The sequence below is a fragment of the Lutra lutra genome, chromosome 1 (assembly GCF_902655055.1).
Source record: "Lutra lutra chromosome 1, mLutLut1.2, whole genome shotgun sequence".
Lineage (NCBI taxonomy): Eukaryota > Metazoa > Chordata > Mammalia > Carnivora > Mustelidae > Lutra > Lutra lutra.
The window spans coordinates 39,418,875-39,443,920 of NC_062278.1; the positions used below are offsets into that span (position 1 = coordinate 39,418,875).

The 25,046-nt window shown below is 35.1% G+C and overlaps 1 protein-coding gene across 4 annotated transcripts in view; it reads left to right on the top strand.

The window, feature by feature from the left end:
• CADM2 (cell adhesion molecule 2) overlaps window positions 1-25,046 on the top strand; it is a 1,105,278-nt gene that overhangs the window by 909,268 nt on the left and 170,964 nt on the right. For all 4 annotated transcript variants that reach the window (XM_047722125.1, XM_047722134.1, XM_047722152.1 and 1 more), the window contains 2 exons: window positions 13,483-13,635; window positions 16,292-16,429. In XM_047722125.1, the coding sequence (XP_047578081.1) occupies window positions 13,483-13,635; window positions 16,292-16,429 (291 nt within the window). The remainder of the gene's footprint in view (window positions 1-13,482; window positions 13,636-16,291; window positions 16,430-25,046) is intronic.

Consider the following 25,046-nt stretch of genomic DNA (forward strand, 5'->3'; position numbering starts at 1 on the left):
ACAAAATACCTGCAAACTTTTATTTGTGGGAGATGAAATGGGTGTGCTGAGAAAGGAAGGTGTATGCAAAACAAGTTCCAAAGGCCAAAGTTACTGCAAAACCTAAGAAAAAGAACAACAACCCCCACTTGACAAGAAATGGCTTATGAAGGGGACTTGCCAACAGCCGCAAAATGAGTAGATGACCACAACCCCATCTCCTATAAGATTAGCTTTTATAGCCCTACTGGCTGGGAAGGAGTACAAACTGGGGCCACCCAAGGGGGAAATGTTTCCCAACAGGTGTTATACAGGGAAGATGAAGGATGTTATGCCCCCAGGGTATACTTAAGGGTGTGGTTAAACAAAAGGAAAGAATGTGTGTGTGTGACAAGATGTGCTTAAGATTTCAGGTAGCAGGACAGTCATCATGAGGGATCTGTCCAAAATGACCTTAGTCTCGTTCACACAAAGGGGAGAAAAGTTTTTTCTGTATAAGATCTTTGAAAATGTGTATGCCAATGTTGCAATTATTAAATTTTGATTATCATCTGCTAACAATCTTTCCTTGCAAAACTACCCACATTAGACATTGAACAGTATAATGTATTAAATGCAGTTGTGTAGTCATGTTAGAACAAGAATTCTAGTAAACACGGTCTTTATTCACTAAATGAGGAGAATGTAGTTGCGCAGATAGCAGCATTTGAGCATTTTCTATATGTATTGAATCAGAACGAACATTTATAAATTATAATTCTAAATGTGATTAATTATTAATTAAATTTAAACATTAATTAATATAATTAATAAATTATATGAAGGTATATTTATTTGAGGTATAAATAAATTCTGAAGACTCAAGCTGGTAAAACTGGATGGTCCTACTTTCCTACAAGATATGTTTTATTGATATGTTGCTACTAGTAATGGTACATTTATTTGATTTTTTTTTTTTTCAAATGCAGAGTATACCATCTCTGCATACAGTGACATCTTCTGGCATTTTAGGTCCAAATTATATACACTAAGCTTCTGTTATGTTCTTGTGTCCACTGACAAATAGTGTATTCTTTTCTCCTTAAGCCATTTTTTGAAGAGAGAAATACATTGTTAATAAAAATGAAATGCCTCTGTTTTTTATCTAGGTGAGAGGGTATTGGGGAAAGAGAATCATCTGATCCAAGAATATTTTATATATTGCAGCCTTATATATACATACATAAACACACACACACACAGACACACACACGCTGCTCTCCATAAATACTTGCTTTTGCATGCTCATTTATTTGATGAGAATACTGAAGCCTAGGAGAAAGAGAAACCATTTTGAATGTATGCATACTAATTTCCTAAAGATGAAATTTTGAAACACACTTAGTTATCTGAGTAGTTCTTGTCGAATTATTAACTCATAAGTGACATTATTTTCAGCATAAAATCCAGTCAAATTTAAGCTACATACTGAGCACAGTGTAATTCATATCAGATAATTTTAAAATATGGATGAATAATATCATTAATAAAATTAAAGTATAACTCATTATTTGAAAACACCTTAAAAATCTGCCATATTTTTTTAATAGATGAAAGCATACATAGGGTATAGTATACTATTGAGTTAGTGATTCCTGGTCACTGAAATCAGGAATTAATTATGATTGAACACATTTAGTAATTTAATGTATGTGTAAAAGTAGTAACTGTTACTTCTAAGAAATTTTCAAGTCACTTGGATACAGTCTCCTGCAATGTGGCAAAGACATTTAAACGTTCCTGACAAGAGATCAAGTAGCCATTACTTGTACAACTTATTTGACAGAGCTCAATATCTCATGAGCTTGCTGAATACAGAAGTGAAGAGCTCAACAGATAAAAAAGCAGTCTCCATATTGAACCCAAATCAACCTCTCACTAGCTTCTAACATTCAATGAGTTTTAAAAAATATGATCATCCATTCACGTGCCAGTAACCCCTTCCTCCACCCTGAATGTTTTCTTTTCCGGTGAAAACATCCCCAGATTTAAATATACATATATAAAAATACATACATATATTTATATGTGTGTGTGTGTATATATATGTATATGTGTTATATATATACATATATAATTCTTTCTCAAAATATACAGATTGTCAGAGAGATGAAATTAGTGTATACTGATAATACATGGGTGAGGGTGTGAGTGTGTGTGTGTTAGCAGTGTTTTCTTTCTCAAACAGTTATCTCAGCGAAAATTTATTTGGAATTCTCAAATGGGAGTTAACATTTTAGAGGATTTGTCAATGTCTAAAGAAAATGTAGAATTTTTTCATAATTGAATTAGAGTTATATTAGCTTAAGACGGTATATAGAATGTTATTTCAAATTAATATCAGAATTAAAATGAAATGAATATTGCAAATTCTCTTTGGCAAATATGTACACATATATGTATGTAATTAACATACATTTGTAGTTAATATAAACCATCCTGATTTTTTTTTATTCTAGAAACTTACTTTAGTAGAAAATTAACAATAATTCACCTCTCAGTTTCTAAAATTAGAGTCATGCTCATAGCTTAGAGGATGGCACACTCAATAGAAAGCAAAGATAGTGTTACTTTCATAGGTATTTCTTCTTTTCTGAATCTAAAGCAGTGTTGAGAACACATTCATAAAGAATACTCATAAATACTTTTCATACTTTAATACTTTAGTAGAATTTTTTTATCAAGATACACCAAAGTTATGTCCTTCCTGTTCATATAGCTAGACTGCATTTGCCAGCCTCCCTTGAAGTATGGCTGTGGGCCTGAACAGGAAATGGGGACTGAGGTAGCACATGTACTTCAAGGCCTCTGCCATTAAAATTTTTTACATATGCTTCCCCAGGTTCACTTTCTTTTGAAAACTTTTACAGTCAAATGTTGAAATGGTAGCTTATGTCCCTAATACTTCTATAGTATTGCCCTCCACCAATGACCTTGTGCAGTCCTTTACTATTACATGTTAAAGAAACTTCCTATTACTTTAAGCAACCCTACATCCAAAAGCAAAGCCATATTGTAAAGTCAGTGGGCATGATGATATCTAGATGGTTAACTAAAGATGTAAAAGAACATTTAAGTATACTTGCTTTGGCTTTACAAAGTTCTCCATATGACATTGGCAAAGTTGGAGTAAGATAACTATCTATAAGAGAAGGAGTAAATTTTCAGTGCCTGAATCCATAGATTTAGAAGGTTTATAGTCATAGACTACTATAAAGTATAGGATGGTATCTCTACTGTCTTAGAGTTTTAAAATTCAGCTACATAATCCAAATCATATTAAAATGTAGAAAGAGATTTTGAATGGAGTTTTAGAAGAATTAATTTTGTTTGAATTGTCGAAATATGTTATATTTTATTTTTTTATTTTGATCTCTATTGGTATTTTGGTATTATACAAGCAAGAAAAAAAAAATCTAATGATTTAGAGCCTAAAGATTAAAAGCAGCAAACTCCTTCTTTTTAGTGGGGGAGGGGCAAAAGGAGAAAATCTCAAGCAGGTTCCAGGCCCACCAGTGGCCATCTCACAACTGTGAGGTCAGACCTGAGCCAAAGTCAAGAGTCTGAGTCACCCAGGCACCCCAAAGCAGCAAACTTCTTTTAATTCAAATTACACAAAATAAAAATTTAATAGGTGCAAGGACTCTATTAGAACATTAAATTTTCAAAGTCATTATCATATTAAAAATATCTTTTTGAGCATACTGTCCTTACTTATGTCTTACTCTATGATGATTTACCAGGTGCCCCTGTTATTTAATTCATTTGTACTTCCACTTGTTTATTCATTCACTTTTCCAGTAGAGAGAATGGGAATTATATTTAGAGTACTATGTGATTTACGAAGGGCAGTAGCAGTCTTATCTGGGGCTGGAGGGATCAACATATAGTAAGATAAATGGTACATATCAGCACATAAATGCTGGACCAGGTAATGTTCATTCTTCATCTCATAGGCTCAGCAAATGATTATTAGCTTCATGCATATTCCTTCCCTGGAAGACTAAAGGAAGACATGAATATAGTTGGAGGTGGACAACGTGTAGGAATCTATGAAGAAAGCCATATATTGGGCACCTGGGTGGCTTAGTCACTAAGTGCCTGCCTTTGGCTCGGGTCATGGTCCCAGCGTCCTGGGATCAACCCCCAAGTTGGCTCCCTGCTCGGTGGGAAGCCCGCTTCTCCTTCTCCCACTCCCCTTGCTTGTGTTCCCTCTCTCACTGTGTCTCCCTCTGTCAAATAAATAAATAAAATCTTTTAAAAAAAGCAATACATTAATTAGTTTGAATGATAAGTGTGACCTCGAGACATGCAGAGGAAATAATATACCTTTAATTAAAGAAGCATGGATTACTTGCCACATTTGAACACATGCTCATGTGCTTTTAAGTCAATAGGCATTTTGAGGAAGAATAGAGAATAGAATAGGTAAACATTTCAGATATTTAGGGACTTATATGATGAACAGTTTAAATGTTATGTTTATAGAAGAGATAATAGGGCAGGGTTATAGGCATATCATGTAAGTAGTTATAGTTAGGGCTTTAGGAATGTAATAGAGTGGAAGCATGGAGTTTCCATCAGGACAGATGATGATGAGGACACTCTAAGGAAGAGGGGCAAGCATAGCAAAGACAAAAAGATTAGAAAGTAGAAATATCATGGAATTTATATTTATTCCACAAACATATTAATAAATTTTCCATAACCAAGTGTATTCATTATTAGTATAATTTAGGGGTCATAACATTTTGTTTTTTTCAATCGTTGCATAATAATAGATGACAGATGTAGGAATGAGAGGAGTGAATTTTTGTTTTTATCCATTTGAAGTAAGAAAATCTGAGGTTTAAAAATCAAAATTCTACCACTGGAAAAAAACTTCCTTCAATTAGTGTCACAGTTCCCAGATTTATTGCTTGGGTTCTGTTCGCATTTTCTCTTCTAAAACTCCATTTACTATGGTTTCACTAAAAATTCAGTTCAAGCTGAAACTTGGTATACCAAATATCAGCTCTGGAGCAATGGTTGTTTTACCAATTTTCCAGAAGATTGATTTAGATTGTTCTGAGTTGTATGACTGTAAAGAACAAAACAGAAAAGGATTCACTAGCTTGATATTTTATTCTGTGTTAACTCCTTTATCTCAATCCATAGTGCAATTACAAATAACACATGCTGATTGTAGATAGTATTTGATTATATTTTTAACAAGTAAATTATTTGTAGTATTAATAGAATAACACTTTTATAAAAAGAATGAGTGGCTAGATAGCCCTTTTTTACCTTTTTTACCAATATCTACAGGCATGTTGTGACATCATACATGTCAACATACCAATCATAAGTTCTGACAAGAGTTAAGCCTTGGATCTGTGGCCTATTTGAAGACTATTAGAGCTTAATTTGGCTTATTTTTTCTTTCTGATTTAGTAGGATTCCGATTTAATTAGTAGAAAAGTCATTCTGGTATACTAAAACAAAGTTGACCTCACTAAAGTTTTAATTCCTTGTTCTAATTCTTACCCTTGGAGATAGTAGAGATTTGAGCTGAAAAAACAGGCCTAGCAGATTGGATGAGTCAGTTTGTTTAGTGAACAGTTCTAGAGAAATTAGTACGGGAGAAGCAGAGTAGGTGGTTTGCTGGGGTCTACATGGACAATGTGCAGAGAGCAGGCTTGTTATAGAAGCTGAGAAACAGAGCAGAGTGCTGGCCTTAACACAACAAAGCCAGAGTCAAGGGAAGGAGTCTATTATTAGGCAACAGGCAAGAAAATAAACTTGATATTAAATGAAAGACCATGGGAAGCATTCTTAGGCACAATTTTCCCATAGGCAGGACTGAGCTTATTGTAGTGACACCTCTAAACTCTCTATAAGAACCAAGTGGGGACACACCAGGGTGGTAGGGGCTTGAGCTGAAAACAAAGAAAATGAAGGTTGACACACTATAGTTCTTGAAATTCTGTCACATCAGTGATGTTAAACTTCAGAAAATGCAAGTTACTTGTTGGATAATAAATGTAGTTTTAAAACTTCTAAATATTTGCAGTGATTCTCTTGGCTAAAGTCCATGGTGTAGGATGGTATATTTTTGGAAACTTACGCTCAACATTGAGAATTTAACTAGCCAAGAGGACACTTGGAATTACTTCTATCAACCTGATACAGGTTTTTTCCTTAGTACTTGTCTACAAAATATTAAAATGATAAAATCATTCAATATACAATATCCATTTAATACAAAAAATTTCTGAAATTATGTTAATATGTACAATTACAGGATATTATATGCAAAAGGTTGATGGTCCACATATTAAATTGAATGCATTAAGTTATTTGTGGACATATATATGTTCTCTGGTATGTGTAAAGCCTCATGGGAAATATAGAGAAATATAATCCTTATTTGAGGAAGTTTTAGGTAAAATGAGAACCAGGAAAAAATGCAAAAACAATGAGATATTTTTTTTGCTGCATTTTAGTAGTCTTTTCAAAGTAATTACATAATGAAATATATTTTTATCATTATTTGTGACACGAAATACTACTTACTGGAAACCAACCTAAAGATATTTGAAAATGTGGGCGCCTGGGTGGCTCAGTGGGTTAAGCCACTGCCTTCGGCTCAGGTCATGATCTCAGGGTCCTGGGATCGAGTCCCGCATCGGGCTCTCTGCTGGACAGGGAGCCTGCTTCCCTCTCTCTCTCTGCCTGCCTCTCTGTCTACTTGTGATCTCTCTCTGTCAAATAAATAATAAATAAAAAATCTTTAAAAAAAAAGATATTTGAAAATGTTTCTGGCAGGAAGTTTATGAACATCTATAAATAAATAACACTTATGGAAGGAAAACTATTAATACAAATATGCACAAATTCTTACCAGGTTCTTCAATGAATAACATCAGATAAATCAAATAATACTACTGTTATGAAATTAATTTGGTTTAAAACTAATTAATATGTAACTTATTAACTATGCCAGTAACTTTTATTAGAAATTAGTAAAAATGTGACTAAAATCCTCCAAGTAATTGCCTTGGGAATTTTTATTTTATCCAACATGGATCCCAAATATTCATTTGTGTGATTGATGAACCATTTAGACCAATGGTACATTGGGAAAATAATTTTTATCCAGCATTAAGTACTATTTAATAGATCCTTACTCATTGGTCAGGTTTCTTATTTGCAGCTAAGATTAAATCCCCCAGAGCTCAGCGCTTTGAGTCATTAAATCACCTCACCAGTGGGTGGCAGGCACCTAATAGCTGATGAGGCATGACCTCAGAGTAGCCCACTTTCCCATTAGCTCATTTTTAATCTCTGAGATGTGTGAGCAATTACCTTTTATTCTTTTATTGCACATACTCATTTCTTCTGTTCAATTATTCCTTGGATAATGCTTAATTTTTTTTTAAACAGATGTTTCAGTTTTTAAGTTACTTACATAAGGATGGGCATCCTGTATTCACAAAGGAAAGTTTGTGGGTTTTTTTTTTTCTTTCTTTCTTTCTTTCTTTCTTTCTTTCTTTCTTTCTTTCTTTCTTTCTTTTTTTTTTTTTTTTTTAAGATTGAATTCACTTCAGCTAACAATATCACAATTCTTTATTTAGGTTCACTATATGTTTGAGCCTTACTAGGTGGAAAAGTTAAATAATACAGATTTTCTCTGATTAGCTACTGCTTTTTGTGTTCACTTGAAAACCGTAAGGTAACATGACAATGGCTTCAGAGATCACTCATTCAGTATTTCAAATCATTTTCCAATGAACTATCATTTTGTTAAAAGTTTTCATAGCATGATGTTTCTAGCTCTTTTATGCTCAACAGTGTCTAAACGGGACACTGTTTTTCTTCTTTTTTTGGCTTCTTTCCCATGGGGGAGCCTGTGGAGATATATTCAAGAGGACTTCCTAGTTCAGTTCTTTTTCACTCTGCTCTTATCATATCCAGACAGAGTTAGGCTCTCAGTTTCATTTCAATAGCCATTCACTGAATACCTCCTGTGCAGACAGTGATGGTGAGGGGCGCGGGAGATGAGGAAGACAAGGATCCTGCTCACAGGGAACCCACTGAGTTATAGTATTTCCCTCTTTGGACTCGTAAAGGTTTTCCTTTATTCTTTCATACTGGAAATGTTATAAAATGAACTACAGATGACATCACAAGTATTTACAAACTTGAAAGGATAAATGCTATAGATGTATGATTCGTTTAAAATATTCAGTCCAGTGAGGATCTCCTTAGGCAGTTTTTTGTTTCTTCGTTTTGGCAAACAAATTATCAAGGAAATTCACACAATAAATAGTCCCTTTACTAATCATGCCAGTTTCCTGGTTCTTGGAATTACATTTTCAGGTTTTGAAGATATATTTTTACATTTCAATTCTCTAAATCATATTCCTTTTGCTTTTACTCAATTATTATCATCTCCACCTAACACTCAACAGACCAAGGCACACATTTAAGTGATTTGCTTAGGTCCATATGGTTAATCAATGACAGATCTCACATTAAAATCCAGGTATTCTTGGCGGGCCTGGGTGGTACACTCAGTTAAGTAGCGATTCTTGGTTTTGGCTTGGTCATGACCTAAGGCTGTGGTATTGAGCCCCATGTGGGGCTTGGCCCTCAGCACGGAGGCTGCTTAAGATTTTCTCTCTTCCTCTCCCTCTGCCCCACCCCCAGTACCCTCCCCCACTTCTCCCTCTCTCTCTTTCAAATAAATAAGTAAATCTTCAAAAAAATGCAGGTATTCTGTTTTTCAGAGCCTAGTTTTTAGTCAGGCTGGTAGTAATCATATAATAATTCAAAATATTATATGATTTGGTGAGCTATATTAATTGAGACATTTCAGACACTAAAATACTTAGGTTCTCATCAGGATTCTAAACTCAAAATATTTTAATATGTCATTGTAGATTATTTTGAGGGACTTTACATAGTACGTGAAATCATTTAGTTCTCATCATAATTGGAAGGTGAAAATAAATCAGGAATTATTGTCCATGGGAAATCTGATTTTATACAACTACCTAAATTTTTTTGATTCTTAAGTCATTGCTGTTAGCTTTACTCCATGCAAATGATCTAAATATGAAAGTTTTGTGTTTGAGTATATTAAGAGATTCAGTTGATTTTAGTGATGTTATATAGTTTCCACAAAATAGTCTGACCAAAAGAGAGTTAAATTCCTTTTGCTAAGATCCACTGAAAATTGTAAGCTCTGTCTCTCTGTCAGTGGGAACTGTGTTAGAAAAAAATGAAATTGAACACGGGGGGTAAGTAACAAGCCTTACCCATATACTATCATGGCAGAAACCTTGGGTTTTCCCTTTTGGTGATCTCTCTTTTAAAGAAACAAGAAATACATGATAAATGTTTTTCTTAAATAAATCACAGCTTTGAAAAGTGGTTGATATAGCCTGAGGTTCTATTGGGAAAATAACAAATCTGTGTCCCACTGTTTTTGTTTAGCAATTGAATGAGGCATATATATATGCCTGTAGGAGATAGAATATGAAATGGACATTTGAAAAAAGTTTACTATATCTTGATGGAGTCACAAATATAATCATAATCAGACTTGCCTTATATTTTATATTCAGTAAAATTAATTTCAAAAATATTTGTAAGTATATGTCTCCTTATAGAATTAGAGTTAATAAAGAATGGTAGCAGAGGGACTACAATCATTAAGGTGTGTGTTATTTGAGTATCTGGGAGGATGATTTTTTAAAATATATTTAAAATCGTGAAGATTTAGAATTTCCCCCCAATATTACATATTATATTATTGCCTGCTCCTTTCACAAACCATATAAGGAAGGTACAGAATTTAAGAATATTCGATACTTGTAATTCCCCTTCTGGCTCTGTGTCAAATGTGTGTAAAGAATTCTAAGCTTTGATAACATGACCATCTCTCTTATTTCTTCAAGTACATAAAGTTTTGTGGTTTTTTTTTTTAATAATTTTTGTTTTGTTTTGCTTTGATTTTAGTGGAGGGAGAGAGACTCTCAAGCAGACTCCCTGCTGAGCACGAGCCCAATTCAGGGTTTGATTTCAGGACTCTGGGATCATGACCTGAACCAAAATCAAGGGTCGGACAGTTAACTTATTGAACCATCCAGGCACCACTTAACAGAAGTTTCATTGTAGATTTACATTCAGTTGTGAGAGATAATATGGATAGATCTCATGGACCCTTGATCTAACCAGCATCTTACAGAGATATCACGACTAGGAAGCTGACAGTGATGTAGCCCACCAATCTTATTTGGTTTTCACTAGTTTTACATGTACTCGTCTCTGTGTGTGTGCATAGGTGTGTGTTTAGTTCATGTGTATTTCATGTGTGATGTATCCATTACCACAGACAAAATACAAAAAATTCCATCACTGCAAGAATCTCTTGTGCTGTTCTTTTATAACCATATCCTCATCCCTGGCACTCCCTACCACCCTTTACTATCCTTAACCCTTGATAAATACTAATTTCTTTTCCATATTTATCATTTTATTATAAAGACACTAGATAAGTGGATTTCATCTGCATTTATAGTTTTTGAGTGTTTTACTTTGTATATTTTCTTTTTTTTTTTAAGATTTTATTTATTTGACAGACAGAGATCACAAATAGGCAGACAGGCAGGCCAAGAGAGAGCGGGAAGCAGGCTCCCTGCTGAGCAGGGAGCCAGATGCAGGGCTCGATCCCACAACCCTGAAATCATGACCTGAGCTGAAGGCAGGGGCTTAATCCACTGAGCCACCCCTGAAGGCAGGCGCTTAATCCACTGTGCCCCTACTTTGTAGATTTTCTTAGTAGTTGCCCTAGGTATTGAAATATATGCATGTGACTTACCATAGTCTACTAGGAGCAATGGTTTACTACTTCGAGTAAAGTGTGGAAATCTTACTTATTTTCAATCCCTTTGCCCTGCCCAGTTTGTACGTGTCTTGAGGTTTCTTTCTATATTTGTTCAGCATTGTATCAGTTGATGTTGTAATTTTTGTTTCAACCATCATATAACGAAGACGAATATAACGAAGACGACCAAAGAAAGATACTCTGTATTGGATTTACCCCGGTTTTTGTTCTTCCAGTTGATCTTTTTTTCTTTCCTGATGCTCCAAGATTCCTTTTTTTTCAGTTTCTAGAACCTTATTTAACTTTTCAAGACAGATCTACTAGATAAACATGTTCTTCGTTTTCCTTCTTCTAAGAATACCTTTATTTCCTCTTGATTCCTGAGGGTTAGTTTCCCTGGATGAGAATTCACCATTGATAGTTGTTTTTTTTCTTTCAGCACTTGAATAATGTGCCACTCCCTCTGGTCTCCATAAGTTCAAATGAGGACTCTGTTGTCATTTAAATTGGTATTCTCTTATAGGTTATGGCTGCTTTCAAGATTTTTTTTTTGCCTTCTAGTTTAATGTTGATGCATTTGATATGGACTTTCTTGGGTTTATCATATTTGAGATTAGTTCGTGTTATTGATTCATTCATTGATTCATTTATTTCTTTAGGCAAATTTGAAGTTTTGGACCAGTATTTCTTCAAAAACTTTTTCAGTCCCAGTCTCTTTCACTTATTTGGGACTTGTGTGTTACCAATATTGGATATATTTGGTTATTGTCCCACAGGTCCAAGTCTCTCTCTCTCTCTCTTTTTTTTTTTTTCCCCAACCTCTTCTCTTTTTCTTATTCAGATTGAGTGAATTATATTGCTTTATCTTTATTGATTCCATCCTCTGTTTCATCTCTACTGAATTATCAAGTCAATCTAGTGAGTTTTTACTTATTGTATTTTTGGCTTCTTTAATTTTCATCTGATTCCTTTTTTTATAACTTCTTTACCGAGATTTTCTATTTTTTTGTTTCAAGATAATTAGTAATTGATTGCGGAAGTATTTTTATGGTGGCTTCTTTAAATTATTTGTCAGGTAATTACATTTGTTTCAACTCAGTGTTGGTGTCTATTGATTATTTTTTCTCATTCAGGTTACGATTTTCCTGGCATTTGGTGTGATATCACATCCTGGACATTTTAGTATTATGTGAGGAGACTCTGGATTCTACTTTAATTTTTCTATTCTAGGAAGCAGTCATCCTGTTTAGGTTCAGCATAAAGTCCTAGGTGACATTTTCAGGTCATGGTTCAACCAACAATTTGCTTTTCAAAGCCAAACGGTGCTATTTAGTCAGCTTGAGGTGTCTAGTTCTATTGGGGGTTGAACTGGTCTCCACTGGTGTCACTTAAGGAGGCAGAGGAGCTCCCCAAGGTCAGGTTGCCTGATGACTCTAGCAGGGGTAAGTCGTTCTCTAGTTCATGTGAGATCACTTTAAGGGCTGGGTATTTGTCCGAGATGACTCACCCCTCAGCCCCTGCTGCCCAATTGATCACTGTCTGTAGGCATTGAAGGGGAGTCTCCAGTCCAGTGGAGAAAGAGATGGCTTTCCATGACCACATGTAGGCAGTGATGCTCCCACTTGCTTCCCCTTGCAGGTGGCCCAGTCTCTCCCAGAGATACTGGCAGGACTCCCATTTGTTATGTGATAAAAAATGAGTTTACCTAGGCCACCTGTTGTTGCTAGGTTGTGATTGGGAAAAGTCAGGCCTCAACTGCCTTTTATTATTGGCTAGGGAACCGCTGTGTTGTTCCTCAGGTCTCACTGTCCCTAAACTAGTCCTCTTTCCTCTTTCAGAATACTCCTTTCTTTGCCTTTTTCTTAACTCTGAGCTTTATAGCTGTACTTAGTAGGAAATATAATGATATTTAAACTTTTTAATATTTTTCCAAAAATGAATCAAGAGGAGCATAGTAAGAGATCTTCTGTGGAAAACAAAACAAAACAAAAAGCTCTGTGATAGAAAAGGTGGTATGAACCAAAGAATATATTAAAAGTAACAGATGGTACACTAGAGGTTACAATCAATGAGAGCAAATTTAAACATTCAATACCTTATAGGTATTTTTCAGTTTGAAGTCAGCTCTGGTTTATAGGATGTTCAACAGGTTTCTCTACTGCAGAGAATATGCTTTTAATATGCTAATGTTCATTGTTAGTCTCTTGGAAGGAATACAGCAATCATAGTTTTCCCAAATTTATCTGTGCATAAAAGTGAAACCTTCTGTTTATCGTGTTTTTGGTACTAACATTCCATGAAAGCCTGTGGAGGAAAGTCATTTTTATCACCACCAACATCTACCTCATCTGAAGTATTGTACTAGATGCAATCATTTAATTAAGAAGCTGTTTCTGAGAACATTAAGGAATACCTGATTCTGCTTTGATTAAAAAAAAAATCTGATAAAATATTTCCATATATTTAAACTGTTCCAGGAAATAAGATATAGATATATGGCCAAAGACCATGTTTCTTGTGTTGTGCTAAAAATATTTAACAGGACTTTTTCTAATGTTGTAATTTGCATTTTCAATATTTTCTCTTGCCAGCTTTAAGGGACAACAGGATTGAGCTGGTTCGAGCTTCCTGGCATGAATTGAGTATCAGTGTCAGTGATGTGTCTCTCTCCGATGAAGGGCAGTACACCTGTTCCTTATTTACAATGCCTGTCAAAACTTCCAAGGCCTATCTCACTGTTCTGGGTAAGTGCAAGGGACTAACAATATGAGATCACAAGCCAAAGCGATGTGATTCCGTAACGAATATATGTTTTGAGGATCATATTAATAGAGTTTAATCCCTGCTTGGCTACATTGTAACAAAAGGTATTTAAAAACCACCAGTCACTTTCCCCATTTTTGAAATAGACCAGGGAGTTGTAAGGATCTGTATAACTTCTCCAGGGCATGTCGCCATTTGTTTCTCAGCCAGCCATAGACGCCTGGTTTCTTGATTTTCAACCAAATTCCTTTGTTTCAAATCATCTGTCTATTGTATACATGCTGATCCTTTCATAAAGTCATAGAATAATGGCCAGAGTGAATTCAATGTGTCTACGGGGTGGTCCTCCATTTTATTATTTAAGTCGTCTGATGGAGGCCTTCTCTAATGTTGTACAGCTTTCAAATATACTTCTTTTTGTATATTAGTGCATTTAAATGACCCTGACATTTCTATGTCTTCTTTTAATTGTGTAGGTTTTCTAGATTCTTAAATGAAGTACATAATGTCACTCTCCATGTAACTTGTAGCTTTGTTGTGGTTTTATTTAGAAAATAAAATACTGGGTCTTTTTCCCAAAGGTTAAAGTGATACAAAGAACCATTACATTCTTAGAGATTCCAAGGAAATCAAGTTGCAGCTCAGAGCTCTCTGTGATTCTGCAGACGTCAGTGGCCCAATCAGCTGAAATTGCTGCAGTTCATTGAAACACACCTGCGTACCCAACAAGTTAGAGGAATTTAAAAGATTTTTTTTTTTTTTTTTTGCCCCTAGCTTGCCTTCCTTTTTTGATAGATAAAGGCATAACATTGCCTATAAGAGAACTAATGCATGCTGTTCTGTTCGGCAGGAATATTAAAGTTAATCCAGCTAGTGAATTGGTTTTGTACCTACGATATGAAGTATGTTTCTTTGCAAGTCCCACTGGGACTATTTTATAAAAATCTTCACAAGTTTGCCACTACAGACAAAATGTATCCACTAAAATGGAATATTGCAAGATAACAACTGCCTAAGGTTAATGTATTGTTCTGTAGAGAGCCACCTAGAGACCCTAAGAACAGACAACTGGCTGATTTCAGTTTATTAAATGGTAGTGTGACATAGATTAAACACACACACACACACACACACAATATGAATGTGAAAGGGAAAAAAATATTCAACTAATCAGAGCATGTTGACCTGTCATTTATCATGATTGTTATTGTTGTTTTTGTATTTCTCTTATTGGTGCTTTCCAACATTCTTACGCTTTTTTAATTTTCAAATTGAATTAAGTACCACAATAATCTTCAGCCTGCCTTTATTATTGAATAATTTTACAAGAAATTTTAATAAGCTTCTACTGTGACAAGAGAATATTATTGCCCAAGAAATGTGTAATGTTCTATTATTTAAATCACCCATGTGATATCTCAGCATATTAGTTATCTGATTATTAGATCGTTTGGACTAGAAAAGGTAATTACTAGTGGTTAGCATTAAATATTAAACATAATATGCATCATGCTTCCCAAAACTACTATTGCATTTCTAATACAAATGACATCAAGATATTCTTTAGAAGAATCTGAGCAGTGAGTATGGTTGCCATTATTGGTGAATCTTATTCTAAAATACATTTCTTGAACATAGTACATAGAGGTTAATAATATCTTTTAAGCCTTAAGAATTACAAAATCAGGAATGCAAAATGCTATTTTAGTTAAATCACATTTTGCTAAAGAATAAAGAAATGAGCTTTGTAGATTTTTTTCCCCATTGCAAACAATCTACCTTCTTGAATCCTTATATTGATAAATCCTAAGATATATATTGAATGGCTGTTTCTAAGATTCACAGAGTATTTTTGTAGGTAAAGCTTTAAAAGCTACTTTGAACTAAATGCATTTTAAATGCCTCTGGATAATACACACACACACACACACACACACACACACACACACGTAAAGTAGTTCCCCAACCCACCCCCATCTACAATTTCACCTTTCACAGTTGTTACCCGTGATCAACTAGAAGCAGATGATCCTCCTTCTGACTTATTGTCAGGCCAATAGTAGCCTAATGTTACATCCCAATGCTTACATCATTTGCCATGCTTCCTCTTACCACACAGGCATTTTATCTTCTCACATCCTCACAAGAAGAGGGGTGAGTACAGTACAGTATTTTGAGGGACTGCATTCACATAACTTTTATTATGGCATGTTGTTACAATTGTTCCATTTTATGATTAGCTGTCAGTTAATCTTTTACCATGCCTAATTTATAAATTAAACTTATTTTAGGTATGTATGTATAGGAGTAAAATATAGTACATATAGGTTCTGTACTGTCCACAATTTCAGGCATCCACTAGGAGTCTTGCACTGTATCTCCCACAGATAAAGAGAGAGAACTACTCAATATACATATGTATATATCTCTGTTTGTATATATTACATATACACATGGTTTTTATATGTATATTCATTATATAGATATTTTAAATGGTTTATTTTATTATGTGACACTTTACTATTTTTGATTGAAGATATTGTCACTTAACAACCCATTTTAGCTTTATGAATGTAATAGTCCTAAGAATGAATCAGCCCTGGAGATTGATGATTGTGCCATTTGCTTAAATTTCAGGTGTTCCTGAGAAGCCTCAAATTAGCGGATTTTCATCACCAGTCATGGAAGGAGACCTGATGCAGCTGACTTGTAAAACCTCTGGTAGTAAACCTGCAGCTGATATAAGGTGGTTCAAAAATGACAAAGAGATCAAAGGTAAAAAATGGGGAAAGGTCCCCAAGTCAAAACTGATGTGCTGAAGCTAGAATGAAGTCTTTGATACAGGACATTTTACATTTTCTTTTTTAAATCACAGTCACTTTCTGATTAAGTGTAATTTAAACCAGATTTACCCATTTCTTAAATTTAGTAATTCTACAAGATATAGTAACATAATCTTTGTATGCCCCATTTTTCCTCTTCTGTCTAACAAATCTAAAAATACTATGTATCTCAAAGTTGGAGAAATAAATGAGGTAATGTATTAAAAACACCTACATTCATGCTTGGCAAGAGTGAGCACTAAGTACATGTTAGATATTATTATTTCCAAACTCCTGCATAGTATTTAGATTACAGACAGAGAAATTCCATGAATTATGTCTGCAATTTCTTGGTTTCTGGAATTATAAAGTTCTAAGAGCAAAACTGGCTACACATCAATAAATCTGATTCTTAGTAGTTCTCACAGAGTACAAAAAATATATTCATCTCAGTAAAAATGCACAGTAGTTTAAATATTAAGTACAGATCTGCTCTTACTTCATGCACTTAAACACCTAAATGCATACACACATTCTTTAGCTGGGGAATAAGTTTATAGGGGAGATATCTAGTGAGGTTAGTAGTAATTTCTGTTTATTTGTTTTGTTTTGTTTCTATTTTTTTAACTCCACGTATGGATATCTTGGACCTGATGTCAGATGCACATTAAAATACAATTGTTGGGGGCACCTGGGTGGCTCAGTGGGTTAAAGCCTCTACCTTCGGCTCAGGTCATGATCTCAGGGTCCTGGGATCGAGCCCCGCATCAGGCTCTCTGCTCAGTGGGGAACCTGCTTCCTCCTCTCTCTCTGCCTGCGTTTCTGACTACTTGTGATCTCTCTGTCTCTGTCAAGTAAATAAATAAAATCTTAAAAAAAAAAAAACAATTGTTTACGATGATTGTTAAAAATGTTTCCTATGTACATAGAAGTGACGTATTATTCTCAAGGTTACCTGCTAAGGGATAGATTTATGTAAATCATTCTAATTATCTTAACTTGTAATTCAAATATCTCATGTTAGATTAATAATAATTCTTATTAATGGGCCTACAGGCCATTAAAAACAGAAATGATAATACAGTATAGGATCATATGATAAAAATAATATAATATAGGATTACCTCTATTATAAGAAATTATAGGTTTAAAAAGAAAGAAATTATAGGTTTAAAATCCACTCAGTTATTCTCTTTTTTACTTTAATTATTCTTTCTGTATATTTTTCCCCAAACAAGGGCTTCTCTGTAATATATCCCTAATCACAACTTTCATTACAGATCTTCTATTAAATACATTTTATTAAACAAAATTTGAAGAAATACAAGCCCCAGGACACAAGTTAGACATGTTGCTATACTAAGTTAAACTTTCAGGTTAGTATTTAACCAGATCATATATACTGCTAGGGCTTAGTTATACCCATTCTAATTCTGCCTTTAGGATGTGTTTGTTTGGGCATGTCTGGACTTGGTTAGATCTTTGCTAAATGGACCCTCTACACTGCTTCCAGAGCTTACCACACTATGTTAAGGCTCTGATCCAGCCACTTTTTCTATTTACATACTTCTGATCAAAAGCCCTAACCTGTAGAATAAATTTTAAATCCAACTTCCTTGGCCTGTGAGAAAGCTCCCGTCAGTGAATTCTTACACATCACATATGTCTTTCTGTGTGAAGGGCATGGTTTAAGCTAGAATGTTCTTAAGTACTCTCCTTCAGTTGTTTGTAATCCTAGTTCTGACATAGTTTGTTGCTCCCTATTAGCATTTTATTTGTGTTTCGAGGGTTTGTCTCATATTCCCAGGGAAGTCAGAGACTAACGTAGTAGGTACTTCATTAATATTGATTGATTGTTTTTACCGCTGTAGCCTGATGAGACATCTATAATGTACTCATATTTGAGGATATACCTTATTTTTTTTGACAAATATGGCTTCTGCTCTAAATGCCAGATTCAGTTCTATCCTAGGTGAGCAGGAGACTTTTGTTTATATGTAAAAACATAAAAAGTTTGATCCTATAAAACCCATACTTGAAAATCATCTGAGTCAAGACTAGAAAAGAAATCAAGATGAAAATCATATACAGAATCAGCCTAAGGCTCTGTGCGCCTCTCAGAAGTAGTGAGGCCTCCTTTATTTCTGCATTCTCTTATGTGTGGCCATTGAGAGAGCACTCATTATCCCTAAACTTGCATTCATCTACATATTTTTTTAATAACTCTTCTTTTGCATGTTGATATAGTTTGTCTTCACAATTATACGGTGAGCTTCCTGAGAGCATTAAACTATTTTTATAGGTGTATATGCATATATGCTGGGTGAGGTACTCTGAACCAAATGCACAGTCATTACTCTTGCTGTCCTGCAGAAATGCTAAGTGAAAGTTCACTCTAAAATCCCTCAGCAGGAGCGCCTGGGTGGCTCAGTGGGTTAAAGCCTCTGCCTTCGGCTCAGGTCATGATCTCAGGGTCTTGGGATCAAGCCCCGCATCAGGCTCTCTGCTCAGTAGGGAGCCTGCTTCCTCCTCTCTCTCTGCCTGCCTCTCTGCCTACTTGTGATCTCTGTCTGTCAAATAAATAAATAAAATCTTAAAAAAAAATAAAATAAAATCCCTCAGCAAACACTCCTCCTTGAAAGGAACTCTCCATCCTTATCTTGCACTCCTGTCTTTTCAAAGATCAAAATTTGACTTCCTATTACCATTCAACAATTTTTTCTACATTATTACTTGACACTTTTTAAAAAGATATACCCTAGTGTAAAGCAATGGGAAAAGATAACCTAATCAAATTAAATTGAATACAAAATTGTTAAAAATGCTTCCCAATTACATAGAGTTCTATCATGCATGAGTGAAGATCGAAATGAAGAAAACAAGAACCTTGACCTGGAGATGTTTCAGATGTCTTTGGGGTGATAAACAAGTTATGGAGAATATTTTCCTCTAAAGAGGAATGTGCAACTGATGTAAATCCCGGTTATTACAGTCAAGGGAGAAGATTATTTTGCTTATGTTTTAACTAAGCATTGGCCAGTTCAGCACACTGACACTGTGTTAAGTTTTAGACTCTGTATAATGGATGCATGGAACATCAATGTGACTTCTGACTTCAGGATGAGTCATTTCTCTGTTTGTTTTCCTTTTCCTCTATCACTACCTAACATATGGATTTAATTTTCAAGTTTCTGTGTAAAAGTTGTTTGCAAGTCCTAGAGATCATATTTTCTTGGCCAGGACATTTCCATATTAGATTCTGGAGCACTGCTTCTCAAATTTGAGCAGACATCATCACCTATAGTGCCTGTTGAATCTCAGACTATAGGGCCCTGACCCCAGATTTTCTGATGGAGTAGATTTCAGTTGGCGTCCCAGAACATACATTGTCAACACTGTGTCACATGCTCCTGTTTGGGGACCACACTGGTATAGAGAAAAAAGTTGAGAAGCAACAGTAACTTGTATAAAAGTCTTGCCTCTGTCTCTGAGCTTTTACAATCCTCATCTCAAAATGCTATTGCAAGGATATAGTTTGAGCCAATATATACAAAGTGTTTTCACAGAATGAGGAATCACTAAAACCATTTTATATATTATTATGATTATTACTACTGTTATTATCATCTTTACTATCTTCAGCATACCATAATTAATGAGTTGTAACAATCCCTGAATTAGTCCTAGAAATAGAAACAAATAAAACAAAATCATTCCTTCTAGGGGCGCCTGGGTGGCTCAGAGGGTTAAGCCTCTGCCTTCGGCTCAGGTCATGATCTCAGGGTCTTGGGATCAAGCCCCGCATCAGGCTCTCTGCTCAGTAGGGAGCCTGCTTCCTCCTCTCTCTCTGCCTGCCTCTCTGCCTACTTGTGATCTCTGTCTGTCAAATAAATAAATAAAAATCTTAAAAAAAAATTAACAAGTATTGGGGCCCCTGGGTGGCTTAGTGGGTTAAGCCTCTGCCTTTGGCTCAGCTCATGATCTTGAGGTCCTGGGATTGAGCCCCACATCGGGCTCTCTGCTGGGTGGGGAGCCTGCTTCTTCCTCTCTCTCTGCCTGCCTCTCTGCCTACTTATGATCTCTCTGTCAAATAAATAAATAAAATATATTTTTAAAAATATTTAACAAGGGGCGCCTGGGTGGCTCAGTGGGTTAAGCCGCTGCCTTCGGCTCAGGTCATGATCCCAGGTCCTGGGTTCGAGCCCCACATTGGGCTTACTGCTCATCAGGGAGCCTGCTTCCTCCTCTCTCTCTGCCTGCCTCTCTGCTTACTTGTGATTTCTCTCTGTCAAATAAATAAATAAAATCTTAAAAAAAAATATTTAACAAGTATCATAATAGATACATGATCTGGCTATAGATTTTGTACAAAAACAAACAAGCAAACAAACAAACAAAAATGAAGCAGAGAGCAGCCCTACTTTATGAGAGAGGTAAAGATGTAACAGTTCATTAAGGAATGTAGGAACTCAGTAAATAGCTGTTAAATAAATAAGTGGACCTTAAACATGAATGAAATTCATTCTATGGGTTGTGGATACAAGCAAGTAGTAGAGCATTCTAAGGAAAGAAACTATGTATTCATGCAGAATAAAAGCATATTTGAGGTAACCATGGAACGTTCTGTGTAATATAGATGTGAGAGGTAAACAGGAAGACCAGGGCCAATTAAATCTTGGAAGATCTTTTATTCCATATTAATGGGTTTTTAATTTATTCTGTTGGCAATGGTTGAGACTTCTTTTTTTTTTTTTAATCTATAAGCTTTAGAGAGTAGAATAAAACATAATTTTCATCTATCCTTCCCCTCCTCATCCCCCCACCATGAGTCTAACTCAGAAATCCCTTTGGTGCCTCTGGAGAGCTCTGTATTCAAAACCATAGGTTGTTTCACTGCAGCTTTTAATCTTCTGTGTAGGAAGGATGTCTGAATATTTGTCATTTAGTGTGGAGAAAAAGATGAACATTGCCTTTTTAAATTTACCAGCTCCCTGTGAACTTATATAAACTTTATAAACTTTTATAAACTTTATTAATTTGCCGCTTCATGTATAAGGTTATTTATTTGTAGTTTGAGCAGTTACTATCACAAAATCTTAAGATTTCTTTTCCAACTGACTAGATTTTACACTGAGGTATTAGGCAGAATTCCATGACAACCCTCAATGACCCACATCCTTGTATAATCTCTTCCCCCTTGAGTGTAGGAGGGACTTGTGAGTGTAGTGTATGTGGTATCACTTCCTTGATCATGTTGCCTTATATAGCAAAAAGGATTTTGCAGATATAATTATGTGTCCCTTTTGAGTTCATCAAAGGGAGATTGTCAAGGGCAAACCTGATATCATGAGGTGAGATCTTTGTAAAGGAATGAAGTGTCAGAGAGATGTTCTCCTCCCGGCCTGGAAGAAAGTAAACCGCAATCTGGTGCACTGTCTGTAGGGGTCATGGGGCAAAGAGCTGTAGGTGAACTCTGGTTGCTGAAAGCAGTTCCTAAGTGACAGCTAGTAAACAAATGGGGATCTCAGACATACAGCCTCAAGGAAATAAGTTTACCAACAACCAGTGAGCTTGAAGAAGACCCTTAAACTCAGATGGGAATCATAGCTCCAGCCAACACCTTGAATTCAGCCTGGTGACACTGACAGGAGAACCAGGCTAAGCCTTCTCTGGACTCCTAATCCATAGAAATTGTGGCATAATAGATGTGTGTTGACTTAAGCCATTAAGCTTATGATAATTTGTTTTGTAGAAATAACAGAAAACTGAGATCTAGAAAGCGGAGTAATTTCTCATGGTCATATATCTGGCAATGACTGGACTTGAGTATTCTAAGATCTAACACTTGAGTTTGGGGAGACAGTGGAAAGCTGGAAGAGGATTTAAGGGATTGTTTCAGACACTGACCAAATGGATAAAAGGGAATTTTTAGTTGGAATAGAATGAAATTTTTTTTTAAAAAGATGGATTTGAAAGAGAAGACAGACTTCAGATGTACTTGGTGAATGACTCTGAGAAATGAAATAAAAACAAAAGTCAAAGACAATATAAATATCTCCAGTGTCTGAATGACTCAAGTAATGAACATATGGAAATAAAAGGCATTAGGAAAAATCAGTTCAGAAATATATGATGAAGTTTATTCAGTATTTATTAAAATATTGAAGTTGAAGTAATTATGTAGAATTTAAAAGTTAAGCTTATTAGGCTTTTGGAGTTAGGTGACTTAATGTCTAGGAAAGGGATTTTAGTCATACAAAGGTTTATCATTTCACAGTGAGGTACATTTTTAGTTTCAGCCTTTTAAAATAGTCATAGCTTTTCATGTGTGCAGTATTTGCTCCCTACCCTTGGAATTACTCTATGAAGGACGTGCATATCCAGCAAAGCCTGACTTTGTGGTGAGTCATTGAAGCTTGTCGGTACCTAATAGTATTGCCTGTATTCTAAAAGTGTTATTTACTTATTATACATTGTGTGTTTCAGATGTTTGCCCATCAGGCTTAAGTTGACTTGAGCTGTGTTTCCCTGGGTGAACAGGGTTTTTGACATACAATATAACGTCAATCAAAAATAATGCAACAGTTCATTTTAAAGTCGGCTAAATGTAGTGTAATTTTACTGTAAGACCAGTTAGTAAATAATTTTCAGCATGTGGAAGCATGAGAGTGAATTTCTGAATGCTGTGTTCCTTAAAAAGTAGCCTTTAGATGGCCTGGATTTAAATCACCTGAGGTGCTAGTTTAAAGAAAAAAAAAAATCCTATTCCTGGTCTCAATGCAGACTTTTAAAATTAGAATTCCTGGGTGTTAGTCCTAGAAATCCTGTTTATTATGTATCTCTGGTGATCCTTAGCTCATTATTTTTTGAGAATCCATAGGATTAGAGGCCACTAAGCCAAGTATTGGTAGATATCCAAGGAAACAAAGGAAAGGGATTCCAATCTACTAAATTTAGAAAATTATTCTTAATATTCCATGTACATTATGAGTCTGTTCTTAGAAGGAGATACTGTAAAACTGAGTCAAAATATACTTCAGCATTTTCACATATCTGAAAATCAGTGCAAAAATTCCATTAGCCAACCTCTTAGCAGTATTCTTTGACCACATAATTGTTTTGGTTTCATGTTTTTTTGTTGTTGTTTTTTATTAAATTGTGTGAAATCTACTTTGAAAAATGGTAGATTATATATCTAATTTATATATTCTGTTTGGTGTTGCAAAGCTAGATTCAGCCTAATGCTTCATTTGACATCAGTTTTAGAAAACTTTAATATAAATGAGAGAAATATTAATATCTACTACAGGGATTGTGAATTCTCTGAAGCTAAACATAAAAGAAAATAAAAAGAAAAGACTTGTGTCCCCTAAGTTTAATGTCCCTGTGTCAGATTTGATAAGGATTAACCAAAAGTATTAATATTTAAACTTGTGTACCATAAAGCAATGATTTTTTTGTGTTCTTTGGAACTTTGGAAATGTCCTTGTATTTAAATCTGGATCATGCTGGACACATATTAGAGGAGAAAAGAAAACAATAGTAACAATACCTGTATGTAGTGTGTGTGTCCATGTGTGTGACAACATGGACAATCTGGAAGTTTCTGAATGCTGTGAAGTATATCCCTTCAAGATGCTGCAGGTCACACTATTAGATATATAAGACATCTTACAGAAAAAGATAATTGTTTCATGTGAGTGTGAATAGTTGATAAAAGCTAATAACATTGAGAAACTTACTTTTATTTTTTTTTTACTTTTTAAAAACAGTTTTAATGAGATGTAATAAACAGAAAACAATATACACATGTTTGAAGTGGCCAGTTTGGTATATTTTCACATTTGTATATAGTGATGAAACCTCACCACAATCAAGATAATGAATATATTCATCATCCACAAATGTTTGTTCATACTCCTAAAAATCCTGTCCTCTTGACCTTCTCTGCCCAATCCCCATTGCACGCTCAAATCAGAACCACTGTTCTGATTTATGTCATTATAGATTAGTTTGCTTTTTTTGGAATTTTATATGAATAGACTCATTTAATATTCCTTTTCTTCTGATTTTTCTCAACAAAAATATTTTCAGATTCATCCATGTTGTTGCACATATAAAGGGTGCTCCTATTTATTGTGGATAAGTATTGTATTGTATGGATCTGTACTATACTTTGTTTATCCATTTCCTGGGTGATAGACATTTGGGTTATTTATAGTGTGGGCCATGACAATTGAGCAGTCATGAGCATTTTTGTAAAACTCTTTGTAAGTGTATATGCTTTTATTTCTCTTGGAAATGACTAGAAACAGAATGTGGGGTCATATGGCAGACCTATCTTCATTTTTTTTTTAAGATTTTTATTTATTTTTCAGAGAGAGAGAGAGAGAAAGTGAACAAGCAGGGGGAGTGGCAGGCAGAGGGAGAAGCAGGCTCCTCACTGAGCAGGGAGCCTAATGCAGAACATGATCCCTGGGGTCATGACCTGAGGGGAAGGCAGACGTTTAACCTACTGAGCCACCAAGGCACCCCCTTATGTCCAATTTTATAGACCTTTCCAAACTATT